Source organism: Mustela lutreola, chromosome 2 (assembly GCF_030435805.1).
Source record: "Mustela lutreola isolate mMusLut2 chromosome 2, mMusLut2.pri, whole genome shotgun sequence".
Taxonomy (NCBI): domain Eukaryota; kingdom Metazoa; phylum Chordata; class Mammalia; order Carnivora; family Mustelidae; genus Mustela; species Mustela lutreola.
In genome coordinates, this window is record NC_081291.1 from 47,532,572 (window position 1) to 47,546,592 (window position 14,021).

General features: G+C 39.6%; 1 protein-coding gene across 1 annotated transcript in view; it reads left to right on the forward strand.

The window, feature by feature from the left end:
• Positions 1-2,818: 2,818 nt before the first annotated feature.
• ARL8B (ADP ribosylation factor like GTPase 8B) overlaps positions 2,819-14,021 on the forward strand; it is a 51,472-nt gene continuing 40,269 nt past the window's right edge. The window contains 2 exon segments of the mRNA XM_059161566.1: positions 2,819-2,990; positions 2,992-3,165. Of these exon segments, the coding sequence (XP_059017549.1) occupies positions 2,844-2,990; positions 2,992-3,165 (321 nt within the window). The 5' untranslated portion in view covers positions 2,819-2,843.

The following is a 14,021-nucleotide window of genomic DNA, read 5'->3' on the forward strand; positions in this document are numbered from 1 at the left end:
TATATGTGTTTATTTGATAAAAAGAGTAAACTGTTAAAATGGGTTACTTCAAAGATGAGGGAATTGAGGATGTCAAGATAAATTAACTTTTTCTTGTCATATATCTGTGTTAGATATTTTACAACCATAATATTGTGCTTATATGACAAAAAATATTCCAGTTTTTTAAAGGTTTTATTTATTTATTTGACAGAGATCACTAGGAGGCAGAGAGGCAGGTAGAGAGAGAGAGACGGGGAAGCAGGCTCCCCACTGAGCAGAGAGCCCAACACGGGGCTTGATTTCAGGACCCTGAGATCATGACCTGAGCCAAAGGCAGAGGCCCAAACCCAATGAGCCACCCAGGTGCCGCTCCAGTTTTTTTTTTTTTTTTTAAGATAGACTTAAGAGGTTCTTATTTTTAATTTTTATTTATTTATTTATTTTTAAAGATTTTAGTTATTTGACACAGAGAGAGAGAGATCACAAGTAGGCAGAGAGTCAGGGGGAGCTGAGCACATAGCCCAATGCAGGACTTGATCCCAGAACCCTGAGAGGATGACCTGAGTGGAAGGCAGAGGCTTAACCCACTGAGCTACCCAGGCACCCAATTATCCAGTTTTTTTTTTTTTAAAGGGAAACCAGAATTAGAGGGTAAGAATGACTTTTTCATTGACTAGTATTAGAGGTGAAGAGAATTACAATAATTGTAAAGGTTGAAAAATGTTCAATTTCTCATTTTAAAATTAGTGTTTATTGGTTCATTGTCCTTTCCACCAGAATGAAAGCTCTGTGATGACCAGCACGTTAAGTACCTACTACAACGTCATGGTTCCAGCCACCATCATCGCTCCCTTAAACTAATAGAAGAGCTTCCGAACCATCACACACACTGCTTCTATTATTTCTCTCTGCATTAGCTTGCTAGGGCTGCCTTAAGAACGAAGCACACACTGGATGGCTAAAAATCACAGTTTGTCTCACAGTTCTGGAGGCTACAAGTCCAAGACCAAGATGTTGGCCAGGTTGGTTCTTTCCAAAGCTGTAAGAGAGACTCTGTCCTGTGCCTCTCCCCTTGTGATGTGGTTTCAGAATATAGGTGAGGTTTGGTGCGGTGAGGTCTGGAACCCACCGCCAAGAAAGAATTGAGACGTCTTTGGTGCAAAATGATGGTTTTATTAAAGCCCAGGACAGAATCCCTCAGCAGAAAGAAGGACTGCACCAGGGGCCTTGAGAAGTGGCTGACTTGGGGGAAGTAGGGAAAAGGGAGGTTTCAAAAGTAGTTTTATAGAGGGAAATTGGAAGGGGAGGTGAACCAAGAGAGACTATGGACTCTGAAAAACAATCTGAGGGGTTTGAAGGGGCAAGGGGTAGGAGGTTGGGGGAACCAGGTTGTGGGTATTAGAGAAGGCACAGATTGCATGGGGCACTGGGTGTGGTACAAAAACAAGGAATACTGTTACGCTGAATATAAATTTAAAAAAATTAAAAAAAAAAGTAGTTTCATATGCTAAAGGAGCCCAAATTGCAAGATACCTACAAGATACCAGAGGTCTTGCCATTGTCAAGTTAAGGTTGTAGTCCCCTCTAGCAAGATATATTAGCATTTAATTGGGAGGTTCCTGGAAGAATATCATACAAGTCCCACCCAGGAGTGGGCTGGCGGGGGAAGGTGTTAGCTTGTGCTTTGCCTTCTGCTCCCTCATTACTAGCTTTTGGTGCCTTGCTGGCTAGTCCTTGGTGTTCTGTGGCTTGCAGCTGCATACTTAATAGTGTCTGCCTCTATCATCACATGGTCTTCTCTCCTGTGACTGTGTATCTTCTGCTATTCTTATAAGGACACCAGTTGTTTTGGATTAAAAGCCCACTCTACTCCAGTATGACCATCTTCACTGATTATGTCTGCAATGGCCTTATTTCCAAACAAGGTCACATTTGGAGGTATTGGGGGCTAGGATTCCAACATATCTTCTGGAGGGACACAATTCAACCCATAATGCCTTTCCATAGCTAGTTCTCCATGGAACTACGAAAGTTCACTTAAAAAAAAAAAACTTAAAAAAATATTTTATTTATTTGTGGGGTGTCTGGGTGGCTCAGTGGGTTAAAGCCTCTGCCTTTGGCTCAGGTCATGATCCTGGGGTCCTGGGATTGAGCCCGGCATTGGGCTCTCTGCTCAGCGGGGGGCCTGCTTCCCTTCCTCTCTCTCTCTGCCTGCCTCTCTGCCTGCTTGTGATCTCTGTCTGTCAAATAAATAAATAAAATCCTTAAAAAACAAACAAACAAACAAAAGATACCTAGAGAAGTCTTATTCCCATTCCTGTCTTTGGCCATTCAGTTTCTTCTAGCTCATAAGAAACCGTTTTTATTGGTCTTCTAGGATTTCTTTTTGCAAATACAATACATTCTTGTATATATATGTACATAGCATTTACAGTCCTTGAAAACATTTCCAGGACATCATTTCATTCAGTTCATAGAGAATTTCCTTATTTGTTTTTACAGCTGCATAATATTCCCTTTGGGGGGCCACACTGATATTTTAAATCAGTTTCTGCTTGATAAACATTTGTGGCTCTCCTGCTTTTGCTAATACCAAAGGAAGGGATTTTTATTCCATGCTCAATCTCCCAGAGTCTTGAAGATTTTCCGCATAGAGCCGACTGTCAATAAACAACTGTAGAAAGAACGATGAGCTAGCTAATCAGCGTTAATGAGTAAGGAAGGGGTGGTAGGGAGCCTAGGGACAGCTCCCCGGCGCCGGTGCTGCAGGGAGGCTCCAGAAGGTGGCGCTGCAGGCGGCCGACGCACCTGGCCGGACAGGCCACGTCGCTCTTGCCGTGTGTGCTGGTGGTGGCGCGCGGATGAGCGTGTGGGGTAGGGCGAGTCATATGACCCTCTCGGCTTCCTGGCTTCGGCCGCCGCCGCCCGCCTGTGTCCGCCCGTGGTGCGCCGCGGCCCCGAGGAGCCGTTGAGGGGTCGGGGCTGAGGCCCGCTCGTGTGGGTGCCGTCGCTGCTGCCGTCCTCCCGCCCGCCCGTTCCTTCTCCCTCCCGGCCGCCATCATGTTGGCGCTCATCTCCCGGCTGCTGGACTGGTTTCGCTCGCTCTTCTGGAAGGAGGAGATGGAGCTGACGCTGGTGGGGCTGCAGTACTCCGGCAAGACCACCTTCGTCAATGTCATCGCGGTGAGTGCCGCCCGCTCACCCGCCCGGGGCGCCGCAGCCCGCGAGTCCCGCCCGCCCGGCTCTTGCCCGAAGGCCCGGGCCGGGGCTGCCCTCAGCGCGGTGGGGCTAATGAGAGTGGGACGAGGGGAGGAGGCAAGCCGTTCCTGTCACCCCCGCGGGGGCCGAGGTTTGGAGTTCCCGCGTGTTGGTGACCGAGGGGTAGCGCTGGATCGGCAGTCTAAGGGTTAATTCTATTTAGTCACCTTCTACCGAAAGCTAGGTTCTCAGCGCGGCCGGAGCTTGGAAGGGGTAAAATCGGCCTTGTCGCGTTTTTAAGGATTGAGTTTCCTTTGGATTTGGTCTGTGGGGGTACCTGCAGGGTTAACGCCTGTCAGTTCCCCGAGGGGTGGGATTTGGCAAGCTGTCCCTCGGTCCTGTGAGGACGCGTGAGACTCCAGAGCGTCCCTCCAGTAGCCACTCCGGACGGAGAGCCCCATCGTGAGGCAAGCAGGAGACCCGTGTGGGCTGTCGGATTCCGTGGGCAGTATGTTCCCTGTAATTTAGTTACTAGGTTTCAGTCGTTCCCCTGTGGGGGGCGGGGAACCGAGTTTATTGCTGCTGGTCTCGCTGGTAGAAACTGGGGAGAAACCCTTCCAGCCAGTCCAGTTCGCTGTAGCCCTCAGCATTTATTTAGCCAGGCAGTTAGGGCTTTCTGCTTTTTCAGAGCCAGGAGTCGGAAAAGATGCATCTGTAGTCACTCAGCTTCCTTGGAAAAGGAAGAAGGGTTGATCTTTTGTGAGGGTGATTTTTCCTTGAAAGGGAGGGTGGGCAAGAGACTGGGCAGGAACATAGTCTGTTCCAGGCCCGGGAAATGGGTTTCTAGCGAGGAAATTGCCCTGGGAACCTGTATACGATGTGGTGTTTATTCCCCAGTGATTGAGTGGAAGGATGATGATTAAATTTTGCTTGGGTGGTTAGCTGGGGAAGGAATAAGAGAGGAAAAGATTCTCTTCAATCTTAATTTAGAGGCAGGGAGTTGATGTGACTCACTTTTAGCTGATAGGTGCTTGTACTTGTTAGGGATAAGCTTCAGAACTGTTCTAAGAGAGATGGCAGCAGTCCTTCCATCTTTTAGGTAATGGTTGGAATCCTTATTTAATAGACGAGTTGCCCAACTGGTTTGGTTACAGGAATGATTCAAACACAGCTCCTTTGTGGGAGAAAATAGGTAACATGTGACTCTTAGTCCTGCAGTAATGGAGCAGCAGAGTAAGACTTGAAGAAAAAGATTAGCAGAGATCCAGACTTCCTTTGAGGAATATTGCATAGAAGTGTAAAAGAAAATTTATCTATGTGTTTGGCTCCTTTTGTGATATGTTTTTGGCTCGAGATAACTATCTTTGCAACAGGTTGAGTGGAAAGTATATGATAGCACTAAAACTAATTTAAAAGATTTTAGCTAAATACTCATGCTAGAGCTTTTATTTATTTTAAATATTTATTTGAGAGCATGTGAGAGAGAGCGAGTGCAAGCAGGAGGTAGAGGTAGAGGTAGGGGGAGAGGGAGAAGCAGACTTGGGATGAGCAGGGAGCCTGATGCAGGACTCAACCCCAAGACCCTTGGATCATGACCTGAGCCTAAGGCAGATGCTTAACTGTCTGAGCCACCCAGGTGCCCCTGTACTAGAGTTTTTATACCATACAGAAAAGATAAGATCTCAGTTAATTGTAGATTTTCTGGTTTTCCTTTCAGATAAGTATTGAAGTCTCCTGGGGCAACTGGGTGGCTCATAGGGTTAAAGCCTCTGCCTTCGCCTCAGGTCATGATCCCGGGGTCCTAGGATTGAGCCCCACATCTGACTCTCTGCTCTGCAGGGAGCCTGCTTCCCTTTCTCTCTCTGTGCCTGCCATTCTGCCTGCTTGTGCTCTTTTTCTGTCAAATAAATAAATAAAATCTTAAAAAAAAAAAAAAAGAATTGGAGTCTCCTTAGAACCCTATCCTTTTGACGAGACTCAGTTAATATACAGTGTACATGTAGGTGCATTACTACAATTAATTGTTGTATTTGTTGCAGAGTAGTTATGCTTGGGAAACCTGAAAAAGTTCAGTAAATCTTTGAAGAGCTTGTAAAGACATAAGCCTGAAAATCATGCTTACTGTATTTTTCATAGACGGTTTAGCTTAATGTGAACAAGAACTTTCAAGTCAAGGAACTGTGGGTTTGCATTCTGGCTCTGCCACTTAGCAGCTTTGTATCCTCTTTCAGTCCTTGTTTTTCTCATCTATTAGAGATGATAATAGGTTTGTTAAAGAGTTGTTCTGGGCAGTAAATGAAATGACGGATGTTAAGTGACTAGCACCATGCTCCCCATAGAAGGGACTAGGTAAGTGGTGCTGTTATTTGTAGCAGATACACTTCTTTAATGCAGACACAGTGTTTTAAACAATATTCAGAAGGTCATTAGCTGGGGTCATTTCTTTCCTTGAAACTGATTTATCTAAATGTGGCTTCCAGTAGTGGATTTGTGGATTGTAGCAAATAATCACATCATGCACACCCCCCCATTAAAAAATATTGTATTAGATTATTTTAACAGCAGAGCTTCTGGAAACCTTTTGACTTCCAAGTGAACTAACTGGTGGTTCCATTATTTTTTTTTAATTAAACAGTTCATTTTGAATTATGATGTGGATAGGTTTGGCTTAGAAAAAAATCTGGACTGTAGTTGGTTGTAGCATTTAAGATGCTGAGAAAAAAGAAACCTCTGTAAATTTGATACCTTTTTTAAAAAAAGTATTTTATTTATTTATTTTACAGGCAGAGATCACAAGTAGGCAGAGAGGCAGGCAGAGAGAGGAGGAAGCAGGCTTCCTGCTGAGCAGAGAGCCGGATGTGGGGCTTGATTCCAGGACACTGGGATGGAGACCTGAGCTGAAGGCAGAGGCTTTAACCCACTGAGCCACCCAGGCGCCCCGATTTCATACCTTTAAAAAAAAAAACAAAACTCAGACTCTAACTTAAATCTGTGATTATTAAGAAAATATTGAGGACAAGGAAAAGGTTAGTAATTTTTACAGACTTTTAGATAAAAACAATATTTCCAAAATAGTAAATTTAGCCTTATATTTGAAAAAATTAATTGAACTATTCTTTGTATTTTGTATAAAATATTTGATTTGTAGACTCATCGGTGTTTACCGATGGTTTGAGTACTTTGTGTCTCTTGAGAAAGTAGCTTGCCCAGTATGAAAAGCCTCATGAATGCCAGTTTTCTTTTGGTAAAAGTTGACTTTTTGCATAAAATGCGGCTTTCTTTATCTTCTGCTTTAAAAGTTAAGAAAAGGGCGCCTGGGTGGCTCAGTGGGTTAAGCCGCTGCCTTCAGCTCAGGTCATGATCTCAGGGTCCTGGGATCGAGTCCCGCATAGGGCTCTCTGCTCAGCAGGGAGCCTGCTTCCTCCTCTCTCTCTCTGCCTGCCTCTCTGCCTACTTGTGATCTCTCTCTGTCAAATAAATAAATAAAATCTTAAAAAAAAAAAAAGTTAAGAAAAATTTCAGAAATAATCATTTAACTCACTCAAAAGGTTTGTGAAGCTGCATTATTTTGTACGGTTTGGCTCATTCTGAAATTAGGAATTTTATTAACAGAGAGGTTCATTCCTAAAATTCATATTCTTGTTGTTTCAAAAATGGAATGATACTTGATTTTATCTAATATTTTTTACATAGACACCCTGAACATATAGAGTGTTGTCTTTGTTTTGAACATTAAAAAACTCTGGTCTTTAATTTTGTCATTAACGTTAGGGAATGAAATATTATTGCTTATTGCTAAGTATTATGGCAGTTATTGCGTAATAAATCATGAGTCCTATATGTGTAATGTATGTTGAGTAATCTTTAGCAGAGACTCTTACATGGGTTACAGGAATTCCTAAGAAATGTTTAATAGTATTTACCAAAGTGTTATAGGCTAACTTTTATAGATAGAGTGTGTTTTAGAAATGAATAGTGTAGGGGAATCTGGGTGGCTCACTGGGTTAAGCCACTGCCTTCGGCTCAGGTCATGATCTCAGGGTCCTGGGATCCAGTCCCACATCGGACTCTCTGCTCAGCAGGGAGCCTGCTTCCCTCTCTCTCTCTCTGCCTGCCTCTCTGTCTACTTGTGATTTCTCTCTGTCAAATAAATAAATAAAATCTTAAAAAAAAAAATGAATAGTGTAAAAGTTTACATTTTTGTGAAGTATTGATACAAAATTGGTTAATCCAAGGAAAAGTTTATTACTGCTGAGAATTAGGAATATGAAGTATTTGGAACAATAGTAGAAATTTGAACCTAGAATCTTTTTTTTTTTTTTTTTTAAGATTGTTTATTTTAGGGAGAGGGAGGGAGAGAGCACAGGCTCTTTAGCATGTGTGTGGGGGAGGGGCAAAAGAAGAGAATTTAAAACTGACTCCTTGCTGAGCGTGAAGCTCCCCTGGGGCTGGGTCCCAGGACCCTGAGATTATGACTTTAGGCAAAACCGAGAGTCAGATGCTCAAACGATTGAGCCACCTAGGTGCCCCAGAATCAGTTTTTCAGAGTTTGTAGAGACTTTAATTAAACTGGTCTAATTTTACTCCCTTTTAATAGGTGTAGCTGGAGAATCCCGAAAAGTAAGTGAAATTTGTAAGACAGCTAACTAGTAGCAGAGATAAAATTAGAACTTAGGGGCTAGTTCACTTTCTAATTTTCTGGTCTACCTCTGTGAAGTCTAGCTGAGATTAGGATCATAGAGCTGTAGATTAGGAGACTTTAATCTTTTAAAAAAACTCTTTAAAAAATATATTCATAAATATACTCTTGTTATGAATCTAGATAACATTTTAAACACAGGCATCAGAAGCATGTTGATTAACTTTTGAGGACTTTGTGTGTGTGTGTTTGTGTGTGTATATCTTTCTATGTATATATGAGGACATGAATTAAGGGGAAAGAATGATTATATAAAGTATAAAGATGTGTATATAAGTTATATTATATTTGGACGTTTAAATAACTGGCTAACAGGCATTGTTGAGTTACTGAGTTATGTTTATTTTCTTTAAAAAGCAGAAATAATTCTGGGTTTGATCAGAATGTTTATTACTTAATTACTCTGGAGTAAGAATGGGGAAAATAGTTTTTAAAGAAACCGTAAGAATAGGGAAAATAGTTTTTAAAGAAACCGTAATGTGGCTCAAGTCTACAGGTTAGTATGTTTGTAATTTTATTGTAGAAAGTAGCCTTCCAGTGAGGTGGTCTTCAAATTCACGTTTGGAATTATAGCACATGAGGCATCTTGCCAAGGAGCTTCTCTTCCAAGTTCTTTACCCTCTTCCCTATTCCCGTTATTTTTTCCATGCAGACCTAGAATATCAAAAGTCAAATGTTCTCATTAAGAAGTTGTTATAGTGCAATAATCCATTTTAAATTACTGACTTAGCTATCTCACAACTTAAAGCTCTTTTTAACCTTCTCAGAGATAAAGTGGATTATTACTGAACATGGATACAAAATGCATTGCTCCTATAAAAACTAGTTACTTAAATATTATTTTTAGATTTTTTTCCTGATTATCAAAATAAGACAGGGTCATTAGTAGAAATTTGAAAAGGATAGTATAAAGTAGAGAAAACTTTCTTTTTTAAAAGATTTTATTTATTTATTTGACAGAGAGAGACACAGTGAGAGAGGGAACACAAGCAGGGGGAGTGAGAGAGGGAGAAGCAGGCTTCCTGCCAAGCAGGGAGCTGGATGCGGGGCTCATCCCAGGATCATGGGATCATGCCCTGAGCTGAAGGTAGATGTTTAATGACTGAACCACCCAGGCATCCCTAAAGTAGAAGAAACCTGTCTTCATTATCCAGCGTTACCTATTGTCAGTATTTCAAAGTAGTTCCTTTTTGTCTTTATTATTATTTAAAAAATTTTTTAATTTATATATTTGTTTTGAGAGAGAGCAGGAGTCGGGGGGGGGGTGAAGGGGGGAGAAGCAGAGACCAAGGGAGAAGCATACAGGAGGCTCCAGCCCAGGATCCTAATCTCATTAGCTGAGGCAAAGGCAGACACTTAACCAACTGAGCCACCCAGGCGCTGCCCCTATCTATCTATCTATCTATCTATCTTTTCTTTTTTTTAATGGATATATCCAAACACCTTTTTTTTTTTTTTTAAGATTTTTATTTATTTATTTGACAGACAGAGATCACAAGTAGGCAGAGAGGCAGGCAGAGAGAGAGGAAGAAGCAGGCTTCCTGCCCAGCAGGGAGCCCGATGTGGGGCTCGATCCTAGGAACCTGAGATCATGACCTGAGCCGAAGGCAGAGGCTTTAACCCACTGAGCCACCCAGGCGCCCCTCCAAACACTTTTTAAAAGTTTTGACATGATACCTAGTTTGTTTTAATTATGGTGTATATATTTTTCTGTGTGTAAAACCATTTTAATGCCTTTATAATTTATTGTTATGGCATATCTCGTGGCTGTACCATAATATTTTTGATCATTTCCTCATTATTGGACTTTTGAGTAATTTTGTGTTTTGCTAGTGTACATCAGTGTGTTCTGTATTTCCTAAGGATGAGTTCCAGAGTTACATCACTAGGTCAGAAGATAGGAACATATTGCATGTCAAACGGCCAAACTGCTTTTCAGAAAGTAAAGTATGCACTCTTACTTGAGAATGTCCTCTTAACAGATTTCATATATAGGGTTGGACGTCAGCTAAGCACTTGCCCCTTGTTATTTTTAGGGCAAAACATACTTAGTTTTGTTGATAAGTAAACCAGCAGTATTTTTAAACTATTCTATTAGGTAATTGCTCTGCCTCTGTTTAATGTTTAAAGACGTATCTATGTTTCAGCAACTACTAAGACTGGGACTATAGAGAACATAATGCCTTTCTCAATTCTCTTTTTTATTGGATTTTGCTGGCAAGTCATATAAATGCAGCTTATCCTCTTTAGCTATCTGGATCTGATTTGTTTTAAACTTAATGGTGGATTGCATTAAGATTTGTATTCCAGGAATCTGGCATATTTCCATGCAGTCCTTACCTAATCTTGTCCTTTTATAGTGTGATGCTGCTTTTCTTCCAGGGGTGGGGTTGGTGTATTAGAAAATATTCTTTTCTATATCAGAATCTCAGAAAGTTTGCCAAGTAAGGATGCGTGGATAGCTCAGTTGGTTAAACATCCGACTTTTGATTTTGACTCAGGTCATGATCTCAGGGTCATGAGATCCAGTCCTTATTGGCTCTGTGCTGGGTTTGGAGCTTGTTTAAGATTTTCTCTCTCTCCCCCTCTCTGCCCTTCTATTCTACCACCTGTCTCTCTCTTAAAAAAAAAAAAAAAAAAAAGGAAAAGAATGTTTGCCAAGTAGACCATTTTTGAGGCTATAGCATATGAATTTTTAAAATTAATAATTTGAATATCATTTATAATTATTAAAAGTTGATTATTGTCTTTTGTGCTCATATAGGAAAAAACTAAGAAAAAATTATTAACCTATTTGCTGAATGTTCAAAATTGAATGATAATTTAAGGCATTTAGTTTTTCTGGGATGTGACAAACCAAAATTGGAATCTCTAATGGGATGATTTGAGTTAATTTCTTTCTTCAAAGTCAAAACCACAAGGCTTACATTCTGTTGTGCTATTTTTTTTTTTTTAAAGGTTACACTGTTTCTTAAATTAGACATGGGTCTTGTATTTGGATCTGATTTCAGTTTGTCTAGTTTCTTACAGTAGAATAATATTCTTATTTCATATTCCAAAAGGAAATTTCTTTTATATTTAAAAAAATCACAGCTTTAGGGTTCATTTTAAAATCATCTTTAAGAATACTGTATTTTTTAAAAAATTGTAATACTGACAAAATAATTTTAGGTTTCAGGTATCTAAGTAGTGACATTTCTACTTGAAAATTGAAGCTTTTCCATCTAAGCGGAGTTAGAAAAAGAATCATTTGTTATTTAAAAAAAAAAAACTTGGATGATGATTGGCAAAATGATCCTAAAAATGTCTTTTTACAGATTTACTTGATAATAATTACTTTAGCTCTACCTAAGTAGTATTACTCTAAGAATGTATTTTGAGCCTTAATTTGTTGGCATATGAACATGGTATGAATGAGTTTATTTGGAATATGTTTAAGTGGCTACATGAGGTAAATGGCATAGAGGTTAGGAACTGAGAGCCAGACTATTGAGGTTCAAATGTTGACTCTTCTTCTTTGACTTGTCTTATTTTTGGCAAGTTTTTAACACCTTAGTGTCTGTTTCCTTACATGTAAAATGGGAAATAATAGTAGTTTCTACCTCAAAGAGTTGTTTTGAGTTAATACTGGTAAAACATTCTGAACAGTGTTCAAAACAAGGCAAGTAATATGGAAGTGCTTCATAAATGGTAGCTGCTAGATAGATTACCGTAGTGTGCTCTTCTTGAGGGCAAGGTTTTTTGTTGCGTTGTTCACCGATAACATTCCAGTACCCTGAAACGTGCCTGACACATACTAGGTGCTCAAAATATATTTTCAAATAGACTTATTTTCACAATATAACATTAAGAAAAATGTTTTTATGAACCCACATATCCGTTTTCATATTTCAGTATGCAAAGCGTACATAGTGTTAAGAATGAGAGTTAAGAATGTCGCTTCACAGTAAAAGGTAGAAAGATAGACTGATCCCTACAAGAAGAAAAGAGTGGCCCTTGGCAGCACTACCTGCCCTCTAGAATTTAGGTGACCTGTACACGTGTATGCTTAGATTGTAATTTTAAATTTGGATAAGACCAAAACTTTGGTGTCCATTTTCCTGTTTGTTTTAGTTTTTAAACCAAGATTTAAGATTAGAGTAGGTTTAATCACTGTTGACAGCCATAAATTTGCGAGCCCCAGCAGGCAGTAAGTATACTGTGTGGTAGCCCATCCTCTTTGAGATGAGAAATGTACTGTATGCAGTACTTGAGTACACTTGAGACTGTATGCAGGCTAGACCAGAAAGAGCTTTTGTCAGAGTCCTCTGTGAAGGTGGGTTGAGGTCTGGTTTAGACATTGATCACTAGACCTACTTTTTCTTGCCAGCACGTTTTTCTATGGAAAAAATTTGAATACAAGTATATGGACTTCATTATTTTTAAATAGTTCTTATCAGAGGAAAAACTAGGAAATGGAAGAAACCCAATTTTTCTGCCTCCAAAATCTAGCTTTTTTCACTCCTGGCTTTTGGTTTCTTTATTTTGATCTTACTATTTTCTTCACTCAGTGGCTGAATTTAAAAACTTAAAAACATTTGTTTCTTAAAAAGAATAAGAGAATCCATATTGTTTTAAAAAAGAGTATATCCCCCCTGCCTGCCTCTCTGCCTACTTGTGATCTCTGTCAAATAAAAAAAATAGATATGAAAACAAAAAATTTTTAATACCACTTGGATTTAATGACTATTAATATTAAGTTGTATATCCTTCCTATTTTCTCTCTGTCGTTTTAAATATACAAAAATATATGCTTTTTTTGCTATTGAGATAAATTAACGTATGATAATAATTTTAGGTGTATAACATAATGACTGCATATTTGTATATATTGCAAAATGATCCTCACAGTCTAGTTAACATCCATCACCATGCATAGTTATAATTTTTTTTAAACTCGTGATGAGAACTATTAAGATTTACTTCTTAGCAACTTTGAAATATACAGTATAGTATTATTACCTAAAGTCACCATGCTGTACATTACCTCTTATTTATTTTGTAATTGGAAGGTTGTACCTTTTGGTACCCTTTACCTATTTCTTCTGCCACCATCCTTTATGTCCTGCCTCTGGCAGCTATCAGTCTGTTCTCTGAGTACTACTTGTTTTTTGTTTTTTTAAAGATTTCACATGTAAGTGTTTTTCTCTTTCTGACTTTTTTCACCTAGCATAATGTACAGTATATGCAGTTGTGGTAGGATCATGTTGTACCTTCTGAGTGATTTCATGTAGTCTCTTTGACTTACCTACTTTGATGGCTAAAAGGCAACTCAAGTTCAGTAAGTTCAAGGTGGAACTTGTATTTGCTTTTAAAATTTTATTTATTAAGATTATATTCATCTGAGAGAGAGAGTGAGCATGGGCCGGGAGCAGGGAGGAGCAGAGAAGCAGACTCTCTGCGGATATGGGGCTTTAATCCCAGGACCCTGGGATTGTGACTCAAGCTGAAGGCAAATGCTTAACCTACTGAGCCATCCAGGAGCCCCAACATGGAGCTTTTGATCCCCTTCTTCTCAATCCAGGGACCCAACCTCTATCCTTTTCCAAAAAAAGTTAAATGAAATGGATGTTAGTAGGCTTTAATTAATCAGCATATGTATATTTTGGTTGCAGACATTATTTTCCATTACTGAGTGATTAAAATGTTTGTGCCCAAAACTTTGTTTTTGTAATTTTCTTCAGCGTGTCTGAATGTGGGCCAGTTTGACCAGTTTTAACCTTTACATACTTCTTTCATCCTGTCTCTTGCATGTGTCTTCCCAAGTTAGGATTGATCATACCACCTCCACTGTAATTTTTATTGTACTTGCTGCCTTAAGAAATTCGCTTGTTTATTACCTTTGTCTTTATTATGAATGTAAGTTCCATAGGGGCAGAGCTTTGTCCTTTTTTCAGTACTGCATTTTAGTGCAAAGCACTATGCCCTGCATGTAATAAGCTCTGTAAATATTGAGTGAATGAATGAATATAGCAACAAAGTGTATTTATGTATACTTAAACTCTGTACAAGCTTTTGTGATAGATGGTTCCTAAATGTACCAGACAAAGTTGTTTGTCGTAGAATATGTGCTTCATATTAGCCATGTATGTATAGGATACAA